The sequence below is a fragment of the Neovison vison genome, chromosome X (genome assembly GCF_020171115.1).
Source record: "Neovison vison isolate M4711 chromosome X, ASM_NN_V1, whole genome shotgun sequence".
NCBI lineage: Eukaryota > Metazoa > Chordata > Mammalia > Carnivora > Mustelidae > Neogale > Neogale vison.
This window is the reverse complement of record NC_058105.1, coordinates 118,312,387-118,336,097: the sequence shown is the minus strand read 5'-3', so window position 1 is coordinate 118,336,097 and position 23,711 is coordinate 118,312,387. Positions and strand designations below refer to the sequence as shown.

Genomic DNA, 23,711 nt, shown 5'->3' with positions numbered 1-23,711 from the left:
TAGGAGGGGCTTAAAATGGAAAGAGGAACGGTGAGGCTGGGAGGCTACCTTAAAGCTGTCCTGGCATAGCTAACACATAGTTTTGATTTAGGTGGTGGTCCAGATGTAGCGCGATCACCTTTCTGAAGGTGCCTTTATCCATACTTTACAGTGGACTAAGAACGAAGGGGATCAAACGCCCAAATCAAAACTTTTAATTTTGAACCAAATGGCTTTATTAGCACACAACTAGGAGTCCAGGAGATTACAGAGAGAGTTTTCTTTTTTGGATAGTTGAAGTGTGCTTTGCTTGGATCATTTTGAAATCTTGACTTCAGTCTATGCTGACCACTTCGGGGCAGACACCAACATCCCTAGCCTGTTCTTGAACTTAATTACCCCCTGGTAGCCTCCTCCTCATGGACCCGGAGGAAGATGAAGACTCTTCCTCTCCTGCCAGACTCCTTTGCCCTCCCCTTCAATTAAGCCTGGCAGTGTGCTGCAGGGGCCCTGAGGCCCAAGGTGGAGCTCACCAATGATCCCAAGTTCCTCTTCGAGTGACAGCCCAAGCTGCTCATGGCCCCTGTCAGTGCTCAGCAGGGACCACTTCCCCATCCCCCCGAGTGCTATTAATAGGACAGTGCTGGGTGAGGGCCAGTGAGAGGTAGGGCCGACTTGCCAGAAGGCTTGCTAACTGGATGCATTTAAAACTCCTCATTGTTCTTTATGCCTCAGTATGTTTAGGGAGGAGTGTGTGGCTTGGCCACCTAGCAGAGCTCATGTTCAGAATTTTGAACATATTAAAAGTCAAGCTGAGTTTGAAAACAACAAGCTCTAAGCTTTTGAGACTTGTGAGATAAAAAACAACTCCGGAAAGACCCTTTCTCAAAATATTTTCTTCTTTCATTTATTGTTTGGAAACAAAACCAAATGGAAAGTTGTAAGAAACCTATGACGACTCCAAAAATGCCCTTTACCTAGACTCATTATTTTGCCCATTTTGCCATATTCTTTTTCTCTGTCTTTGGACATACACATGACTATTATCATCATTGTTCTTGTTGATGTTACCGGACCCTTTATGTATACCTTGCCGACATCATGACCCTTTACCCTCAAATTCCCACCCTGGATCTTTTATGAACAAGGGCATTCCCTTGCCAGAATGTTATTAATTTTTTTTTTTGGTAGACTAAGAGAAGGAAGGGCCTGTTGAAGCCTTTATAACCAAAGTGTGGGCCAGTCCAAAGTGCTGACTGTGGGGGCTCTGTGCAGGCTTCCACTAAAGGCAGGGAGAGAAGAGAGGAGGCACCACCGCAGGGCTGGAGAACTTTATTGTTGCCATAAAACATATTTTTTCCATGTTCTCTTTAGACACATGAAATGAAGGCTGCATTCCCAAGATCTGGCTTGCGGCTTTAAAATAAAAAAACATTTTTACAGTATTCTTTTTGGAGGGATGAAAGCATGTGTTTTATTAACATTTCCCAAACTCTTTTTTTAGGTTTTAGGCTGACAGCATCCAGCCTGTGGACTGCAGCAATCGAAATACGTGCATTTTTAGAAATTATACCTCTCAGTTAACTTAAGGGGAAAACTTTCTTCTGTGAATCCTCTCTGATAGAGAACTCGAAAATCCCCGTGTATGATTAGCCCAGTAGGGTAACACGCAGGTGATCCGGCTTATCTCACCTAAGGTGCCAATGAATTTTGCAAGCAGTTTTCCCGGGCTTTCGCTCATTGGTGGTTTGGGCCTCATTCATGACACTCTTTAGCCACCTGGCCCAACGCAGGGGGCCAAGAGTTGCCTGGGAAGAGGCATCAACAGCACCCCGGCTACTCTGGGAAGCGCGCAAGCTTCATCACCTCCCACCCCAGCTGTCTCACCAGCTCACAGGGCCCCGGGCTCTCAGAGGGGCAGCCCAGTTTTTCTTGCTAAGAACCCAAAGGACTTGCTCAGAGCTGGAATTCGGCGAGGCAACTTGCTTCAACACGCCAAATCTGCCACACCCCCAATACCCCACCCTCCTGCCTCTGCGCTTGCTACCCACACCCCCAACCCCAATTTGAGGACTCCCCGCCCCCACTACGCTGAGAGTCTCAATCCTAACCCCTTGGACGCGAGTGCCTTTGCGTCGGAGCGCGCCGGGCGCGGCGAGGCCACCAGTGACTCCCAGCGGCCGCACAGGGCGCTGCGCCCCCCTCGCCCCGGCCTCACTCCGCCCTGCGTCCGCCCCGCCGCCCCCGCGCCGCCTCCTGCGCTGGGCTGGAGGCGGATTCCTCTCTCCGGGTTTTCAAAGCGCCTTTCCGAAACCTCCTCCCCGCCCAGAGAGGGAGTGAGATCCCGGGCGCAGTCGCTCCCCGGAGCGGCCGAGGGGCGCGCGGGGAGAGGCCTGCGCCGGGGTACTTTCAAACTGAGGCGCGCGCACACACTCACACCGAGACACACATACACACACACCCAGACACACACGCACGTACACACACACACATATACACGCCCATTTATATAGGCGCTGGCGGCGGCAGCGGCCGGGGCGGCGGCGGCGAGGCAGGAATGATGGAGCTGAGCCAGCCGACCCGGGTTGGAAGCAAGTGAGGAGAGCCCAGGCGCACCCCGGGATTTCTGTTCCCCGCTCTTGTCATCCTACCCAGGGAACGGTGCGCCCGGAGGTGGACCAGGTGGACTGATTTAAGAGAGGGGCGGGGAAGAAGAGGAGACCAGGTGAGCAAAGGAGCCCCCGCGTCTCCGGACCGCCCGGTGGAGCCTTTGCCCGACTCCTGCTCCCTCTCCGCCCAGGTGGGCGCGCCCGGTTCCCCGCTCGCAAGGGGCGCTTTGAGGAGACCAGAAAGTCGCGGCCCGGCTTCGCGGGATGCCTTTCGCTAAGAGGATCGTGGAGCCGCAGTGGCTGTGCCGGCAGCGGCGCCCGGCGCCCGGCCCGGCGGAGGACGCTAACGGAGGCAGCGCGGAACCGCCGCCGCCCCTGCAGCCGCCCGGCCGACGGGACGAGGCCGTGGCGCCGGGGCCGGAGGATCCTGCCCGCGCGCCCCCCGCGCCTCCCGGGCCGCCGCCGCCGCCCGCGCCGACCGACCAGGCGCAGCCGCCGCACGGAGAGGCGCCAGCGGCGGGCGAGGAGAGCGCGGCGGGGGTCGCCGAGGCGGCGGCCGCGGCCGGAGAGGCATCCTCGGCGGCGGCAGCGGCCGTGCTGCTCATGCTGGACTTGTGCGCGGTCAGCAACGCCGCGCTGGCCCGCGTCCTCCGGCAGCTCTCGGACGTGGCCCGGCACGCGTGCAGCCTCTTCCAGGAGCTCGAGAGCGACATCCAGCTGACCCACCGCCGCGTCTGGGCGCTGCAGGGCAAGCTCGGCGGCGTGCAGCGCGTCCTCGGCACGCTGGACCCCAAGCAGGAGGCAGTGCGTGAGTACCCGCGCCGTCCGCCCGCCCGGCGCTCCGGCGCCGCGCCCTCGCGCCCTCCCCGGTCGCCGCAATCCCACCCCGCGGCGCCGCGCCCGCTGCAGCCTGCGCCTCACTCTCGCCTCCCCCCCAGCGCCGCCCTCCCCTCTCCCTGGGACCCACCCCGGTCCTCCCGGAGCTGGGAGTTCCCGCTGGGCTGGCGGCGGAGATGCGGCCGCGGCGGGGGGCGGGGAGGGGTAGAAAGTTAAAGGGGCGGCCTGGGAACTCGTAGGCAGCCGCGGGCTGAGAAGGAGAGTGTTGGGGATACGGGAGGCAGAGGGGTCTGTCATTCATTCCCGGGACTCGCCTTCCCCGGGGGTGGGGGTGGGGGATTGGTGCAACTCCTGTGGTTTCCAGCAGCCCAGCCCCGAGCCCTGTAGTGCCCTCCACGCGTGCTGGGGGGGGGGGCTCGAGGAGTAGAGCGCGTCCTTTTAGGGCTATTGGAACGTCGTAGCGGTTTGGTCACTCTCGCTTTTACCTCAGGGTCTGCGCCGAGCCCCGAACTTGCGCCTTGCGCTTGCGTAGCGCGGCGCACGAGTGAACTCGGAAGCCTCTGCTCTAACCTTGTGGCCCGGCGGGGCCGCGGGGATGGGCGTGGAGGCAGGAGTGTCCCAGGCCCCGGGCATCTTTCCTGCGCCCGCCAGCACCCGAGCCCTACTAAATGGCTCTCCGAGCCGTCCGCCTTCTGAGGATCGGGGAGGCGTGTCCCCGTCCCCCCTCCCCCAGCGCGTGCTGTCGCCCCAATCTCCCCGCGTGTGGAAGACCCTTGGGCATCTTTGCTGCCCTTTAACTTCACTCTGGCGACACCCTAGGGCTCCCAGTCAATGTCGTTCAGTGTCATCTGCCCTCCCAGGGGCGCTCAGCAGGGTCCCTTGGCGCACGCTCGGTGGAATCAGGCGGCGGCCGCATCCTTTAGGAACGAACCGACGGTGGGCGGGGGCGCTAGGCCGGCGCGCCGGTCCTTTGGCGCCTAGTCCGGCTGCGACGCTCGCGGCGAAGGTGATGTCAGCGGCTCTGACTTACATAAGAAGCTTCCTCGGTTGCTGCGGCAGCTGCGCCGGAGCGCGGTGGCCGCGGAGCGCGCGAGGCGGGGGCGCTGTCGCGGCATCCTTCCTCGGGGATTTCCGGGCACCTCTGCCCTGCATCCCAGCCCCAGCCTCCTCCCCGACGCCCCCCACTCGCGCACCCCCCCCTCCCAACAAAGACCCCTTTGCACCGCGCCCCGGGAATCCGCTGCTTTTCTGCAATAACGATAATAATAAGCGTAATGAATAAATGATGTGTGCGATCGGTTTTCGCAGCTATAAAAGACCCAGAGTTGGGTTAATGACTGGTTGTTTAAAAGGGCAATTCCGGGATGAGTTCTGGAAAGAATTAGGACTGCCGTAGGCCAAGTCGTATTTTACTTTTGGGACTTGAAATGAGCGCTTTAATCCTGCCTCCTTTAAAAAAAAAAGAAAAAAGAAAAACCCAAAGGACACGGCAGGGACAAGCCCTTCACTTTCTACAGCGCTGATAATCTGGGGAGTGCGGTTGGGGTGAGTGGTAATTTCACTTCCGAAGAACTGGAGGGAAGTTTTGCGGACTGTTGAGTGGTGCATGCATTTCTGTGCGTGTGGGGGGGCACATCACTCCTTAAATTAGATCTCACACAAGTGAACCCCCGTGCTGGAAGGGAATGTGCTCCTTTCTCCCCTCTTGCTTTAGCGAGAGCAACGGGCCCTCACGTATCTGGCATTTAACACAGTCCTTTAAGGCCCTTTTACAAGAGTGCAGACTAATGATTGAGGGAGAAAAGCAAGGATTTTGGATGGCTATATACTCTTTATACGCATTTATACATGAATAGATAAATAAAGATGGGGCTAATTAATACCCAGGGATGAATTTAAAATCTCTTATTTTTGAATCTTTCTAAACTATTATTTCCACACTTTGTGTCCAGACCTTTCTCTTCTCTTGTACATATAAATTTTGGATGGCACCCAAAATACCCCAAAACTAGAAGTCATCCATAATTATTTTTTCCAGTGATACCTTATACCCAATCCAATTAATAAATCCTGTCAATTCAGAGTCCTACCACTTTTCACAGTCCTATAGATAACTCCCTAGTCCTGATGACCATCACCAGTCACACCGTCTAACTGGTCTACCAGCCTCCAGCCTTGCCTCTGGAGTGATTTCACTGAAGTGTATGTCCGATCATGTCACCCCTGCAAAAGCCACCCTAGCCTGGCTTAAGGCAAGGGACGGCAGCTGTGCGTGTATGAAGCGGCGTGCAGACTACGAAGGGACGAGATGGCCGGTGTGGGAAGGCTATCCAGGGAGTATAGAGGCACCCAGACACCTTCAAATGAGGAGAAAAAGGAGTGTGAGTCACTTCTAAGTTTCCTCTCCCTTTGAAACTACCTTAGGCTTTGGCTAGTGCTAAAGGGAGATGTATAATGTAGTAGATGCCACTGGTAGTCCACCCATAGCCCCTCTGAATTGACAGGATTTATTAATCGGATTGGGTATAAGGTATCATTGGAAAAAAATAATTATGGATAACTTCTAGTTTTTTTTTTTGTCTTAAGATGGTACTATTTCCAGAAATGGGTAAGGCTGGTGAAGAGTGGATATTTTATTGGGTGTGTGCGCACACATGCACGTGACATCAGTAGTTTGTATTTTTGCCATATCAACTTGAGATGCCTTATGTGTCTTAGTTAGATGTGTGAGTTCTGAGCTCAAGAGAGAGACCCAGACTGGAGACATGAGTGTGAGACATAGGGGTTGAGATGGCTGAGGGCTGCTGAGCTGGTGGGGGGCGGTGCTCTTACAGGATTACATTGATTTTTCTCAGTCCCCAGCTGAGATGGTATTGGTAATGTGAGGAGAGCAGGCTGGGTGTTAATGTTGTCTCAGGGAGGGAACCTGGATGCAGTAAGGAAGTGCAGCGGGATTACCTGGCTGTGTTGAGAGCCCTCTGAGATTTATGGTCATAAACTTGAAGTATGTCCAGCTTTTCAGTCACTAAAACCTGAGACTTTGGAATTACTTCACGAGCCTCAACCCCAAGCCATTCATCCTTAGACATTTTAATGTCGTTGGCTTTTTGGTTGCTGTTGCTTGTATTGGTCACTGAGTTTTAAAGGAAGTTTTGTAATGAACTTTAATATTCCTACAGAAAAGTGCAGAGACCATAAATGTACAACTCTTGTAACCATTATCCAGCTTGAGAAAGAAAGCACTACTTTTTCCTGAAACCTCTTCCACAGGCCTTTTACTGGTTACTGTCCTGCCGCTGCCACCCCCCCCCAAAGGTAACCACTGTTCTGACTTCTACCCCCCTCAATGAGATTGTCTTCGTTTTGAACTTTATGTAAGTGGAGTCACACCTATCTACTTGTTGGGTTAACTGCTAGATACAAGATTACATAACATTCTTCCAATTTGTTGCACGGACGGCAGATTGCTCATTCTCATTGCTGAAGAGAATTGTGCATCGTGTGTGTACTCCACAATTCATTGATCCGTTCTCCTGATGGTGGACATTTGGGTTGTTTCCAGTTTAGGACTGTTGCATTTTTTCACATGTGTTTTGATGAGCTAATGTTGCCACAGCTGTTTGGTATATATTTAAGTGTAGAATTGCTGTCGCACAGGGGATGGGTATTGGCTTTAGTAGTTACCACCTGCCAGTTTTCTAAACTGGTTGTACCAGTTTATACTCCACGAAGTATAGGGAAGTTCCAGTTGCTCCACATCCTCACCAACACCGATACTGTCTTTTTAACGAAAGCTACCCTGGTGCGTAGGTAATAAAGTTCTCGTTGTAGTTTTAATTTGCATTTTTCTGATAGCTTGTGAGGTTGAACACTTTTTCAGATATATTTTTGGCTCTTTGGATATGCTGTTTTATTAACTGCCTGTTCATGGCCTTTGCTCATTTTTTGGTAAGTTTTTTTTTTTTGTACCTTTTAAAATTGAAGATGTTCTTTATATACTGTGGATAAGCTTCATGTGTGAGCTCTAGATACTGCAAATACCTTCCCTAACTCTGTGGCTTGCCTTTTTACTCTCTTAGTGTTATCTCTTTTTTTTAAGATTTTATTTATTCATTTGACAGAGCTCACAAGTAGGCAGAGAGGCAGGCAAAGAGAGAGCAGGAAGCAGGTTCCCCACTGAGCAGAGAGCCCGATGTGGGGGATATGGGGCTCGATCCCAGGATCCCAAGATCATGACCTGAGCCAACTGCAAAGGCTCTATCCCACTGAGCCACCCAGGCACCCCCGCACCCCTTTTGGTGAGCAAACATTCTTATTTTTACATAGTTAGGTTTATCAATCTTTTTCTTTATGGTTAGCGTTTTTGTGTTCTGTTTTGTTTGCTCGTAAATGAATTCCTCACTGACCCCAAATTCATAAGGATATTCTTCCATGTCCTAGACATTTTTTTTGTTTTCCCTTTGTCATTTACATCCACAAGTCATATGGCATTGATATTTGCAAGTGATGTGAGGTAGGAGGTCAAGATTAGTTTTTCTCCTTATTGATGTGCAATTAATCCATTGCCACTTACCGAAAAGACCTTTTCTCCATTGCACTGCAGTGAAACATTTATCCTATATTGAGTGGATTGATTTTATTTTTGAGCTGATATTTATTGAGTTCTATATGTCGGGCTTTATGCTAAGGCATTTATGTGAATTACCTTATTTAATTTTCACAATAACTCGGTGAGAGAGGTACTGTTATTTTCCCACTTTACTAAGGGTTAGCAACTTGATCTAGGTAGCAACAGCTAGAAAGTGCTGGAGCCTAGAATTAGGACCCAGGTCTGAGTTCACAAGCTGTGTTTCAAGTACTAGACTTTTCTCCCATGTACCACCACACAAATCCAGGGGAATTACTATATTAAAGTCAAGGCCCTTCTCAATAGGCTTCTGTCTCTGTGCCAAGCTCCATCTCCTGCTCTTCTCCCCGTGTCCCTCTCCGCCATCTCCATCTATTACCCTAATCCAGCCATACTGAACTACTGGGTGTTCCCCAACTTGCCAGGTTTTCTCATTATTCATGCCTTTGTGTATACTACTCTTTCCTTCTGGAACATTTCACTGATTAATTCCTACTCATTCTTTGATACTCACCAGCATATTATCTTCTCCATGAAGTGGAACCTGATTGCTTGCTTACCACTCCTCCACCTACAAGTTTTCTAGAACTGTGTGCTAACTTTTATCATAGCTTTTCTCATTCTGAACAGCAGACAGTGTTGGTGCTCTGTCTGTATTCCTTCGGCCACCCCCGCCATGCTGAAGGCTACTGACTATAAACTCCTAACTCTGCCTAGGGCTTTTTCCCCTTGGCCAGTGGACCATGGTTGGTCTTGAACAGGGGGAAAGCCAGAAGTGACAGTGAGTTAAATGTCCCTGCAGCAGTAGCTGACTGATGATGGATGGGGCACTCGTGGACGAATGCCCCAGTTCCCTTGCATGTTGCACGCCATCTCTCAGGGCTCCCCAGTAGAACTGAGCTCTAGTTGCCCCGAAGTGCTGACTTATGTGATAATGTACTATATATGTTCTCTGTCTTCCATTCTCCATCTCACTTTCTCATATCTCTGTGGGTGGTTCTTGGGGTTGCCTTCCACAGAAACTTATACTTGCACTCATTGGATCTGGGAGCACCCAGACCAAAACAATCTGTTTAATTTTTGAACTATGAAGGCAAAGACCTAGGGCCAGGAGTATAGTAGAGGTGATATTTCTCACTCTTTTTCCTTGAACTATGTATCCCTGGATTATTAATATTTGCCACATGCCCAGCCCCTCCCAGATGCTCTCCAGTGGGTCTGGAGATAGCTTCTTACCCTTTAGAGGATATCCTCAGTGCTTCAGGGGTGAGAAGAGACATGGAAGGAACTCAAGTCTACTATGATGAAGATGCATCCGCTTAGTTCTTCAGTGTTCCATTGGGCGGCCTTTGAGAGTACTGTTCACGGTCCTGCAAATGGAGTCAGTGACGGCCCCAGGAGATCCCAGCTCCCTATTTGGGAAGCATAATTTCAGCCAGAGCAGTCACAGAAACTGGTAAACCCAGAAAGATACTAGGAAATAACACATTGGGTAATTCCATCATTTTGGGCTCATTCTGCTTTTGGGGGGATGATCCTTTCCCTCTTCCATTCTGTTCATTCTACCACTTGCAAAACCATTTGTAGTCTGGTTAATGCGTTTTTTTGGATGTTTGAGTAACTGTGGTTAGATTTCTTTTCCTCCTGTCTCTGCTCAGTGAGCTTCTCTGATGCATTAGGAGATCCTAACAGCTCCATTGAAAGCTGCTTTTAAATCCATCACAGAACAACTGAGAAGAAAGCAATCTTTCAAAGGTTAATAATTCATGGTTGTAATTTCCTCATAACTCGTAACAGCAACACATTTCCTTCTAGACTTTTCTTGTACTGGATTGGGCTTTTAAATCAAAACTACTGAACTACTTTACCTAGGAAATCCTTGAGATTCTTTGGGGCTGATAATGCTAAGACGGTAACAAAAAAGATTTCTTTCTTCCTGTTTGTGGAGGCCTTTCCCACATAATGCCATCAGGAAAGTGTAAATTCCACATAAGCTTTCAAAAATGTCTGGAGTCTCAGATCTTCTGGTCTACCTTTAATGGGCATTACCTTTAAATTGCAATGACATATGAAATCTCTCCTATTGTCCAAGAGTCTTAAGGAGTCATTGACTTCATATAATACTTTGAAATTTTAGAGACAAAGACGATTTTAAACGTAGTTGGAATTTTATTTTGACAGCTCAGTTTTATTTTTTTCTTTTGTGACTTTTTACTATTAAAACTCGTGTAACATGAGATTTTTGTAGGACACTCTATTAAAAAATCATGGGAAGAGTATGCCTGGATAAAACCATCAATCACAAAGATTCCTGAAAGTTCTTTTTGTATCAAGAATCCCCCATAAATCTTATCCTAATCATAAGTGAAATAAAAAATAATGAGATAAGAGTGGTTTTCCAATATAAGGCTCTCATTCTAAGGTCTGAATTTGTGGAAAAAAGGTTTTGGAGAGCCTTTCTACCAGACCACAAGGCCACAAAGGGCAGAGAGCCCGTCTGGCTCAACTTTGTTGAATGAGTGAGACAGGCGTGGTCAATTTTTGTTTCTGACATTAATGTCCATCACTCAATTCACTGATGAAAATGAGAAGGTTTGTGTGTCTGGAAACAGGAATCTGAGGACCTGGACATCCATACGCTGAGAGATTACTTAATTATAAGTACCTAAGCCCTTGAATGTGAAACTAACCACGAATAAAATGAATTTCCCAAGAGTAGGAGAATCTTGGATCCCAGAGTGGGGAAAGACCTAAGTATCTATCAAATCCAACCTCTTGCCCAGGGTTGCAGAGCACAAATGGACTCATTCCTTGTTCATATGGATGCCCTCTTAGGACGAAGGTGGCCCAGGCCCCTGCTATTTTAACTGTCGCACGACATTGTTGCTGCGTTGTTGTATTGCTTTTATGGCCCGCGACTTTGCTTTACAGCAGCAGTTCTTTTACACGAGGTTTCCCCTATTCTATTGTGCACTTGGGATTTTGAACTTAAATTTCACAAGACTCCCCCATTGTCTCTGTTGAATTGGATCTTGCTTGCTTTGCTCTTTCATTTCCAATCAGTGGTGATGGTTTAAAGTCTTGATTCACTGTGTCAGCTGTTGCCCACAGCATTTTGCTCTCTGCAGACATCATAAGCATGATTCTAGTCCATCATCCACGTCTCTGATAAAATGATTGTTCAGAGGGACTCAAGGCCGGGGTCCATTGGCAGGCAGTACTGGCAGTGTCCCTCCAAGCTGATTTCTGTTCAGCAGCATTCCTCGGGTACCATTGTTGCAGCAGCCACAAATGTACCCCCCACCTTCCCATTAAAACCACATTTCTCCACCTTGCCCACAAGATCTATCATCGTGAGCAATTGTCAAATGGTTTGCTGAAATCAAGATACCATATGTCTGTAGCATCCCTTTGATCTCGCAGTCTAATAACCCTACTCAAAAGGGAAATGGGTTAGTCTGGCTCAAACTGGACTCGCCTGCAGCCATCAGAGGGGCCATTTAAGTTTTCTTGTATAGAGTGGATGAAGAGTTTATTTTGGGGAATCTGCTTTGGTGTTTTGGCCGTAGAGTGACTGCAGCCTTGGACTGCAAGGGGACTCTCTGGGTCCTAGGGTCCATTTCTCGGACTCCAAAGTGCCTGGTTTTGTAAAAGGCAGAGAATCAGAGAGCCTATCTCTTTCTTTTATGATAGCTCATGTCCTTATCATCTGTTCCTTAAGGAAAGGTTTGGGATTCATGACCTTTAGCATTTGCTTAGGCTCAATTTGAGTGAGGTTGGCAAGTGTCCGGTTTATCTAATTGTGGAGAAGCAAGCGAGCATGTGGCTAGGAGCCTGGGCTCTGAAGTCAGACCACCAGGCTTCAAATCCCCGCTCCACCCCCTTACGGTTGTATGACTTTGGGCAGTTTTCTGAGAATTTCTTTTTGACTGTCTGTTATGGGATGGAGATAAACGTGGTACCTATCACATCCAGTTGTTGACGGGATGGAAGGAGCCAGGGTGCATGGGCGCTGGGAGCAGTGCCTGGCACATGGTGAGCCCCTGCTAATTATTGGCTCTTATTTTATCGCCGCTATAATTGGATCACGCAGAGTGGGAGGCATGTGTTAATTTTGTCCAACTAGGTGAAACCTGTGCCTAAATCTGTAACCTGGCTGGTCTGGGGGCAAGGAGACCACTGAGCAAGAAGCTCTGTGTCCCCGTGCACGGTCAGAGGACTCCCAGGATCTCCGAGCTCTCCGTGCGCTTTTTGTTATGCAGAAAAGTGTAGAAATAAAAACCATTTGACCAGCGATCTTATCATTTAGGTTCATGCATTTCTTCTCTGCCAGGCACTGCTGTAGGCACTTGAGCTGCATCGGTGAGCAAAAAGTTACCAACAGCTTTCAGAGGAGGGAGACAAAACCTAAAGAACAAACCTAAAGAAGCAAACGTACCTTTCAGCAGATTGACAAAGCATCTTAGGAGGTGTGTTCTGGGCAAACAGAAACTAGAGCAGGGTGAGGGCCAGCCAGGGGACTGGCCCGGGGTTGCTGTTGGCCATGGTGTGGTCGGGCGGGCCTCAGTAAGGATGCAGTGTTTGAGTGCAGATTGGCAAGAGGTGACGGAGTTAATGACATGGGCAGCTGGAGGAAGAGGGCTCTAGCGGAGGGAGAACGCGCTTGGCCTGGTGGAGGGATGGCGAGCGGGCCAGCGTGGTCCATGTAGAGTGAGTAAGGAGAAGGGTAGGAGGCGAGGAGGCCGGGGAGGCGGCTCCTGGAGGGCCTAGTTGGCCATGGTGAGGATTTTGCTTTCCACTCAGAGTGAAATGGGGACTCACTGGAATGTTTTCAACCTGGGAGTAACACGACTGACTTAGAGTTGAAAAGGATCACGTTGGCTATTGTGATATGAAGAGGCTGTGTGTGACGGCAGGCGCGCGGGGAGTCACGAGGGGGAGGCAGGAGTAGAAGCAGGGGGAGCAAGTGGGAGGCTGTTGGCAGTTTTTCTGATGAGAGGTAGTGGTGCTTTGGCAGAAGGAATGAGACGTGGTTGGATCCGCTTTAGAGCTGTTGACATTTTTTTGTTTCATGTTTTAGGGCTCTGCGATGCAACCCATACAGAGGGGCATAAAATTGAAAAGGAATGGAAAGCTCTCCTCCCCTCTTACCCTGCCAGACTTGCTTCAAAGGAAACCATGTTAGAACGTGTTGTGCTCCTTCTAGGAGGAGCACAAGCAAATTCTCACATCTAATGCCTTTTGTAAAGCTACTTCTGAACGTCCAGGAAGTCGGCACTTCTAGAGTTTTGTTGATTAATCTTATTTTGCTACCTTGGAAAAATTTAAAAGGTGTTCTGGTACTCTTTAAAAAAAAAATCAAGGTTGAATTTCCATATGATGAAATGTACAGCTCTCAAGTGTGTGGTTTGGTGAGTTTCACCTGTGTAACCCACACCCCTATTAAGATACAGACCGTTTCCTCGCTCCAAATAGAGAATACCGGTTGGAGTTAGGAGAGCACTGTTTGAGCTCTGCTGCCCTGACACTAGCCCCTACAGGGCCTGTTCTATGACTGTGGGCACAGAAGAGAAGTATTTCCACGGGGGCTTTGGGGTTCTTCAGTAGGAGCAGACTGAGAACTAATGACTCCATGTATCAGATTTTTTCTTTTTTTTAAAGATTTATTTATTTAGAGAGCACCCGCACACACGAGAGAGCACGAGCGGGGCAGGGAGGGCGGAGGGAGAGACAGAGAATCTTCAAGCAGCCTGTCCGCTGAGTGCAGAGCCCGATGGGAGGCTCGATCCCATGACCCCAGGGTCATGACCTGAGCCGAACCAAGAGTTGGACGCTTAACTGGCTGAGCCACCCAGGCGCCCCAAGGTTTTCAAGACAAATTGTGATGGTGGAGTTCCCTCGGTCTCATGGCACTGGCTGTTTATGACATCGTGGTGTTGAGCTTTAGGGAGGAACTGGGACATGGATAAGAATCTGGCCTCAGAGGCCCCAGGATTAACGTAGAAGTTGGAGTTTTTCTAAGATAAAGCTAAAATAACATTTTAGAGGATGTGAACAAAAAGAATGTGTTCATCTCCGACAAATTTTGAAGTAGCAGGGAATACTGATTGTACGTGTGTTTCCAGCTAATGCTGATGCGTGAAGCCTAGACGGAGGATGAAGAAAGTTCTTTAAAATCTGATTTCTGATTATTCCAAGTGCATTTAGCTTTGCGAAATAGGAAGCCCTATTCTGGAGTTCAGCTACTCTTGGTTTTTAATGCCAGACATCTGAGGGACGGAGGAGCTAGTAGCTCTGAGGAGGGATGACAGCCAGTGAGACATAATGTTCATTAGAATTTAATATCAATATTTATGTTTCTCTCCAGCGTGCATCTGGACTCTGTTCCTCAAGCCTGTATTTATATTTTAATAATGTAAGTAAAGCTGTATTTTCCTTTTTAATTTCGCATCAGAGTTCTGCCTCAGCCGACCCCTCCTCACCCCTACAGTGCTTCAACTGCAAGATGGCTCATGGCTGTTGAGAGTTCAAGTCTAGAGAAGAACTTTGGGGCAGGGGGGAAGTGCGGTATGAATAAATACCGCAGAAATTCTTTCCCATGAGAAGTCCTGGGGCTCTCTGCTTCCCAAACCGGAGCGATGGATGGATGCTTCAGAGTTTGGGGGAAGGTGGGCAGACCGAGAAGAGACCCTGAGAGGTTTCCTTGGAGTTTCACTTGGCTTAAATGCCTCTTGGGTGAGACAAGAGATGTTGGAACTCTGCTCAGGTATCAAATGTCACGAGTGCTCATCTGGCAAAGTTTTAGCCTTTGCTAATTAAAACTAATCCAATTGCATGAAGAAAAATACATTGCATAAGGTTGCCACTTGTGTAGCGTTAGATGAACTCTTTGCCCTACACCCTGAGACCAGCAAACCTCAGGCTGGGGCCAGGGTGGAAAGAGATGGTGAGAAATGGGATTCGCTTACAGAGTCACTTGAGTAAAGACAGCGAGCAGCTATTCAATGTGTTGGTTTGTCAGTGTAAATTTGAAGCCCTTTCAGGTTTTCTTGATTTGTCAGCGGAGATGTTTTAATGGCTATTGAGTGAGAAGGAAAGGTAAGAAACAAAACAAAACATAAAAAAAAAAAAAACCCCACAGTCTTTCCTTGACTTCTTACCTTGTACTTTGTTTTCTTTCCAAGTTGCTCTGTATGCTTTTCTGTGGCCTTCAGCTTGGTTGGATCAAGCCCTCCACTTAGGAAGCTTAGGTTCAAGGTTTGCTCCCTGAAGGACTGGAATTTTGTCATGATCCCTGGCCCTGTTCCTCATCCTGGTCACTTCTCTGGTAGAAGTGGATGTTGCCTTTTGATTGTCCCAGTTCCACTGCTTGCCAGCTGTGCGATCTTAGACAAATTCTTTCTGTGCCTTAGTTTCCTTATCTGTGAAATATGGGACATATTGGGAATAAAATCTGTGAAGTATGGGAAATCTGTGAAATGGGACACTATTAGTACTCACCACGTAGAGTCATTGTAAAGGTGGAGTGAGTCCGTCCATGGAGACGCGTCACACGTACACAGAATAAAGTGTGTGTGTGCCGTGGGTGCTATTATTTTTGTTACTGTTTTATCGTGATGGTTAGGGGCTTGGGAAAAGGAAATAGGTATAAAAATGGATAAAACCCAGTCCCCACGGCTCCTCAACCACTGTAAATATTCTGGGCAGCTGGATGTGTGGTAAAAGTGAGGACAGAAGAATGCCACCCTGTTTTCTGGCTTGGCTGGCCTAACTCATGTTGGAACACTGCAGGAACAATTTAGCATCTGGCAGCCATTAGGCCCTCATTCTTCAGGGGCGGGGAAAGGCCTGGCTTAGGATGTGTGCCATTGTGGAAGTGGTGCCGAGTGTAGACACCCATGCCCTTACTTTCTGGAACTGTCTGTATCTTCTCCCGTAATGACATGTCCACAGATTTGTCCTCTGCTTATTGTAGTCAGACAATGGAACGACTAGCAGAAGAGAGTAGATGATAGATCTGGGCCGACCATGGCAGAGAATGGCCAAGCTGTTCACCAACTCTTGCCTTTTCTTCCTGGACACATCGCTGGACTACATTTCCCAGCCTCTCTTGCAGTTAGGTTGAACCCCATGACTGAGTTTCTGTCCAATGGCTGTGGGAGGGATAACTGCCTTGCCCTAGGATGGAAATATAAAAGCTCCTACATAAGCTTCTGCGGCTTCTTTCTTCTTCATTCTGCTGGCTGCATGCAGAGGGTTTAGCAGAAGACTCTGAACCCCTTAGGGATGATGGTAGGGCCACCAGATGGGAGGGGCCCAGGTCCCTGGATCACCACATGAAAGGCTGTCTGCCAACACCCGACTGGATTGCACAGGAGGGAGAAGTACACTTTCATCCTTCCGTTTAGGAGCTGTTAGGACAGTTAGCGTCAGCAGACCCTAACACAGACCCTAAAAAGGACTGATTTTCCTGAAAATGCACTGATGATGAAAGCACTCCCAAGTATAAAGAACATATAAAGGACACTCCCAAGTGTTCTTTAACTGAGTAAAAGAGGCACTGAACAGTAGGATCTTTTCTGAGAGACAGAGAGTTGCTCTGGGTGACCAGAGCAGTGTGGCACCCTTCTTCAAGTAAGGAAATGGAAATAAAAACTTGTTGACAGAGTTCCAGTTTCTGGAGAAATGTTGCTACCCGGAACCGAAAGAATTCTCCCTCTCCATTCCCGTGTATAAATGATATACATATATTTGTAAAAGTTCAAAGATCTCATTAGAACACAAATACGGAAATGCGCACAGATCCTAAGTGTACAACTCAGTGAATTCTTACAAATTGAGCACACCTCTGTAGTCAGCACTTGGAATAAGAAAAAGCATTTGCAGCTTTCTAGCAATGTTCCTGTCCAGTCATGCCTTCCCAAGGGTAACCGTTATCTGGACTTCGAACGGCATAGATTGTTTTGGCTTATGTTGGAATCATACACCATGTGCCTTTTTTTATATCTGGATTTTTTTTTTGCTCAAAATTATATTTATGTGACCCATTCATATTGCATATAGCTATGGTTTGTTTTCACTGCTGTATAGTATTCCTTTCTATAAATATAGCATGCTTTGTCTATTCTTTTTTTTTTTTTAAGATTTTATTTATTTATTTGAGAGAGAATGAGAGAGAGTGAGTGGAGAAAGGTCAGCGGGAGAAGCAGACTCCCTGCCGAGCAGGGAGCCGGATGTGGGACTCGATCCTGGGACTCCAGGATCATGATCTGAGTTGAAGGCAGTTGCTTAACCAACTGAGCCACCCAGGCGCCCTGCTTTGTTTATTCTACTTATCTGTGGGCATGTGAATGGTTTTCAGTTTTAGCTCTTTTGAGTAATGTTGCTACGAACATCCCAGTTCCTGTCTTTTGCTCAACATACCTACACATTTCTGTTTGGTAAAAACTCCCTGCCTTATAATTTTACAAAACTTTCTCCCTCAACAAGAAACTTCGAGGCTATGACAGTGACTGTTCTTACTACTTGTCCTTTGGCTTCTAGACTAAGCCAAAGTTTTGCTCTATTTTTCTCTAAAGATTATCACTGATGCTCAGTGGCAAAGTTTTGATGCCTAAAATGGATGAACTGTGATGTACTTAAAAGGACCCTTCTTCCCCCACTTTTTAAATTAAAGCGTAGTTATGGGGACTTTTGATTCTCAAACAAGGGCTCTTAACGAAGCCATGTTTCACATCACTTGCGAAGTCCATGTCTTTGGAGTATGACATTGGAATCTTGGTTGGCGCTGCTTCGGTTCTTCCTCTGTGAGGAGAATCCTGTCAGATGTTCAGACCGCTTCCTTTCCTTGGATGGGGGAAGAAGACCGGCGAGTTCTCTAATCGCTTGGCTGGATTAACCTTAGAGCTATTGGAGAGTTGCCTTCTCTGATTGCCCACCATTGAGGTTTTATGCAAAATTGAAGCAAAAAACAGAACGTTTCCTCAGAAGGGCAAGAGACAAAGAAGAGAGGAGGCTTTTCTGCCCCCCTCCCCTGAGAGGATTTCTTCTGGATCTCTGCTTTCAGGGACTTGGAGATCTGATCCACACAGTAGCAACCCTGGCTCGATGAGGCTTTGTAGATTCTGGGGGTTGAAAAGGCCTCATGCAAATTCTAAAACTGCCCTGGGGACCTTCTTTCAAACCCCTGACCTAGGCTCAGTTTCCCAGACTCCTTTGCAGAGGTTTGAGATCCTGGACTCAGTGAGGGGTGCACACCTCCCCCGCCCCATACCCCAGCCCCAGGGGCTTCCTCACTGTTTGTTCTGAAATGACCATGACTGGAGAATTGAGGGGTGAATGTCTCAGTCCAGGCCCTCCGCTCCCAGCATCCTGGGACTATCTGCGACCTCTTTACAGTAGGCCAGGCAGCCCTACGGCTGCCTTGTGTTTTGATGGAATATTGGGTTCACTTTGGGTATGAAGGTGGGTGAAGCCTTCACAGTGGAGCCTGAAAAATGGCCAGGGGACCCTGCCGCAGTGTGACACACAGCTGGGCCCTTGAGAGTGGGGTTTTCTAATAAATTTGAACATGGCTTTGAATTTTACTATACTTGGCTTCATTCCTTTTCCTAACTAAAGGATAGGTGAGCTGATTTTTTTTTCACGAGGAGACTGCTTTGGACCATTAACCAGATTTCCTTCACAGAGATGACTTGACTTTTTTGGCTTTTATAAAAACCAGAGGCCTAGTGAGATAGCTCTGTCAAGGCAGGCGTCGCAGGTTGGTTGGGGGGCAGAAGAGAGCTTTTCTTGACTCACCAGGTGTGAAATGCAAAAGGGCTTTATCAGAAATGAGGCTTTTAAGAATCCAGACGTACTGAGGACCTGCCTATCTCTCGCTCATGGCAAGCGGCCTTTCTTTTCTGTGGGGGCGCTGCTGACAGCGCGGCCTATAGTGTTTTCTTCTTCACTCGGACTTTTTGCTGCAGCCAGCCCTGCCCCCAAGTGTTTGAAAGGTGGCTGAATTTTTGTCGTATCAAGGGTATTCTTTTGAGCAGGTTCAGGTGGACATCAAGCAAATTCAAGCACGTGCGTACACACACACTCCCCAGCGTCACCTAACATTTGTGATGTGACTGCTTTGCGCTAGTCTCGTCCCCTGTTATTTCACAAGCCCCTTAAAAGTCTGCGCTGGAACTCTAGTCTTTTGGTAGATGAGGCAACGGAGGCTCAGCTCAGTGGCTTTGAGACCACACCGCTGAGAATGTGAATCTGGGGTTCGGTGTGGCTTTTGTCCGCAGTTCGACGCTCCGTCTACTTTACTCAGATGCTCTTCAAATATTTTATTTATTTGAGAGAGAGACAGTGAGAGAGAACATGAGAGGCGAGAAGGTCAGAGGGAGAAGCAGACTCCCCATGGAGCTGGGAGCCTGATGCGGGACTCGATCCAGGGACTCGAGGACCGTGACCTGAGCCGAAGGCAGTTGCTCAACCAACTGAGCCACCCAGGTGCCCCTACTCAGATGCTCTTGGTACATGCTCCCCCTCCTACCACCCCAGCACCCCCGCTAGCCTTCTGCCTCCCAGTTTATGATGGGGAAATGGAGGTAGAAAAAAGACCCAAGGACAGTGTCTGGATGCATCCTTGGATTCTCGGAAGGGCTGGGTTGGGACCGCTGGACGAGAAAGCCCATGACCCAAGAAGTACCCGGTGTGTGTCCGGCAGAGGTTGGTGGCTGTGTTAGGTGGTCGCCTGTAGAACTGGGCAAGGCCGTGGCTGCCTGTGTCGCTGTCACTAATGAGTTGCCCGGTTGTAACCTAATAGTTTGGGGGAACGCACTGATTGGGTAAAATATGCTGTTTGCTGTAGCAGGAGTTAGTTTATACGTCAAGGCTTTTACTGTCTAAACCCAGAAGACTCATCTCATCCATCCAGAGACTTCTTTTGTGGCCCAGGGGTCATCCTTCTGTCTTCTATAACATTGCTCGAAGGCTGATGGAGGTCAACCCTGGGTGACCTCAATTCAGATAACGAATCACCCTGAATTAAAATAAATTGCCTCCCCTCCCCCCCCCGCTTACTCAAATAGGCCAAAATGAAAATGTGATAATGATCATGTTTCATGTTTGGCGTGGAAGTGAGGAAGGGGTGAGCATGGGGTGCTCCAGACGCTGCTGATGGAAGTGTGTACATTTTTGGGGAGGCAGTTGGCTTTTATGGAATTAATACACAAAAAAAATTATACACCAGAGATTTCACTTGAGAATTTAACCTAAGAAAAGTCACCAGATAAGTAAAACAATGAATAGATGCTTTACCGTTGCTTATGATGAGGAAATACTGGGAATATCCTAAATGATTAATAATAACAAATGGGTTGATAAGCAACATTGCTACAGATTGGTACAGCAAAATACTCTACTGCCATTAAAATGGTGCAAATGGGCATTTACTGACTTCAAGATATGTTTGGGTTACTTTCCAAAGTCTAATAGACTTGCTACCAGTCTGCAGATTAGGGCGTGTTTATTAAGATACAGGAATAGAGGGGGAAATGTCTGGAAGGATATATACCAAATCAGTATTATTTTTGAGAGAGAGAGAAGGCACATGCGTACATGTAACCCAGGGGAGGGTCAGAGGGGGAGGGAATCTTAAGCAGGCTCCATGCCAAGTGTGGAGCCTGATATGGGGCTCGATCCCATGACCTTGAGATCATGGCCTGAGCCACAATCAAGAGTTGGAGGCTTAACTGACTGAGGCACCCCGGCACTCCAGCAAATCAGTATTTTTAAAACGTGTTTCATGACCCACAGTGAGAAATACACTCTGCATTTGTGACCCCAGTACGTGCATATAGCGGGAACATTAGTTTTATTGACACTTGCTTTTCTCTATGTGATGCATTCTGATACATTTCTTTTTCTTTTCTTTACCATACAACCTTATCCGATCTTTCCTACACTATTCTACTTCATTGAAATTCTACTCCTCTTCTTTTTTCCTTTCTTCTGTTACATTTTTTAAGATGCTGGTCATGACCCACTAAGTTGATTTCATGATCTCCTGATGGGCCTCAAGCCTCAGTTTGAAAAACACTGCTCTAGAAGGTTAACCGTGGTTATCTCTGGCAGGTGGTATTATAGATAACTTTTTTTCTTTAGACGCGGGGGAGGGGGGCTGTCTTTTTTTGCTTCTCTATGTTACTTATGTAATACAAAGGCTAATGAACATTTTAAAATGATATAACGATTCTATTTAAAAACAAGTTGATACCCTGCAACTTTTTAGGAATGTATGATTGTATAAAATACGATGCCTATACCACAATTATTGGGCATTCGGAGTTTTCTGGGAACCTTAACATTATGGCAGAAAAAATATATGCATGGAGACATATCATTTAAATAATAGAACGACAAGAAGATGAAACGTGACCTTACCTTTTTAAACTCAAACATTCACCAAGCATCCCTACTTACTGCTTTACTGCAGTATGTTGCATCAGTTCTCTGGAATTTATTTATATTTCTGTTCCAGATTGCATTTTTTCATGCTCATTCCCCACCTTAAAAAAGAAAAAGGATATTAAATTCATCAGAGTACTTTCTGGCCAGATTATCTTGGCTTACAGTACTGTCAAAGTTAGCCTCCTTTAAAGCTAAAGATGATTTTAAATGGAAGGTAGTCATTAAGAACTTAGAGCAGGAAGCAGAAGCTTTATGGGAGGACAGGAAGAATCTCTAGCCTGAGCCAGAGCCCTTCTCCCTGGGCTTCCTGCTCTTAGCACACAGCTGGAAATCGGCAGCCCCAGGAGCCTCGCACCCATCAGGGCCACATAAGCAAAGCGGGGGGGTGGCATATGAAGAGAGCTTTCCCTGGCTCTTCTCTGGGAAAACCATTGATGGACAAGTGGGGCAGAGATTTCTGCAGAAAATTCTGTTTGTGTAGAGTCCAAGTAAATCTGGGCACACATGCCAACTGCAAAGAGTGGGGGGGGTGATACATTGGGTTGGGGCTGGGTAGAGGCTGGCTGGCATTTTCAAGGGAGGGACATGGAGAGAAATGCTTCCTGTCCTTGCAAGGAATTAATGATAGGAAGGCTTAGAAAATAACTGGGGTTGCTTTCCAAGAGGTACTAATTTAGTTATTGTTGTTTCAGACTCTTTGCTGAGAGTAACCTGACAATGTTGAGCATGTAATGTGGAGCCCGGACCTTCTGTTCAGGGAGAAGGCTAAATTCATTCTGTCTCGGAAACATTGTGAATTCTCTGTCAAGGTTATTCACGTGCCCATTTATTTATTCATTTAGTATCCAATAATAATCCATTCATGTGATTATTGGTTCATTCATTCATTCTTTCACCCACCCATTCATCCAGGCATCTGCTTCCATGGCATTTCTTGAGTTGATGTCATGGCGTTGAGAGGCATGTGGCAATCATTTGGGTGGTGGGAGGAGCTCCAGAGGGAGGAAGAGAAGTTCTAGTTGAGCTGCTCATCATCTGCTGGGAGCAGACAGACAAACAAACTACTAATTAGCACATAGTGTGGGCGGTGCTACTACAGCTGCCAACCTGGCTTGATTCATGCAAAAGTAAGTGTCCCCTTCGGGCCTAGAATCCTGGAATGTTAGTCTGAAAGAAGTCTTAGAAAAACTGAATGGCACAGTGCTTACCAGATTTTATCCACAGATTGCTGGGGTGCCATTCCAGGGAGTGGAGGTGGGAGTAGGAGGGAAGAGTAAGAGGAAAGCTGAACAGATGGTGTTCAGAACCCTCGAGAACCAGAGCAGGTGACTTCATCTGTGTTCTATGCTGAGGTTCCTTGTGGAGTATCGTTTGAGGAAAGGCATTGGCCACTTATTGATATTTACAAAGCCCAGGGCAAGTCCACCATCTTCCCTTGTTTTTCTGGTTTAAAAATTAGGGCCCAAGAAGGTGAAGCAATTTGCCCGAGGTTGTAAAATTGATTTGTTAATATTCCAGGAATAAGAGCTGGTCTTCCAATTTATGTGGACATTACTTCTGTGTCACAACTTTTGCTGCATAACAAATTAAGTGGCTTAAAACAAGCACTGTTTAGCTCACAATTCTATGAGTTGGCAATGTGGACTTGACCCAGTTGGGTGGCTCTTCTGATTTCAGCCAGGCTCACTCATTTTGGTGATGAGTTGCTGTTCAGCTGGAAAGTCACCTGAGAACTGGCTGGGCTAAGATGGCCTTACATCGGAAGGGTGGCTGGGTGTTGGCTAGGGTAATCATGTAAGTGAGTCTAGAATCTCTCATTATCTGCAGGACTCCAACATAGCAGGGACGTGTTTGTACCCTCTTGAAAGCTAGGCTTGGAGCTGGTCAAAGCATATCATGAGACCAGGTCAGATTCAGGAGATACAAAAAAAAGGCTCTACTTCTCAAATAGAGAATTACAAGGACTATGGATCCAGGAAGGGAAGAATTGGTGCCCTTTCTCCTGTCTATCCCAAGAACACTGAGTTGTTACCGTGTGTCCTTTTCTTAATTTGGGCAATGGAAAAATAGGTGTTTGAAACTGCTGTGTCATTCCAAAGCCATCTTTCTCAGAAGACCACGGCCCTGACTTTTATAAACCATGAGGTCTCTCACCTCTTGAGTGTTCAAATTCTTTGTGCTCGAGACAGATGGTATGTCTTGCTCCT

At 47.7% G+C, this 23,711-nt stretch overlaps 1 protein-coding gene across 1 annotated transcript in view; it reads left to right on the top strand.

Annotated features, from left to right (window-relative positions):
• Window positions 1–2,509: 2,509 nt before the first annotated feature.
• Window positions 2,510–23,711, top strand: part of NHS (NHS actin remodeling regulator) — a 332,643-nt gene continuing 311,441 nt past the window's right edge. Inside the window, exon 1 of the mRNA XM_044235812.1 lies at window positions 2,510–3,396. Coding sequence (XP_044091747.1) covers window positions 2,853–3,396 — 544 coding nt within the window. The 5' untranslated portion in view covers window positions 2,510–2,852. The remainder of the gene's footprint in view (window positions 3,397–23,711) is intronic.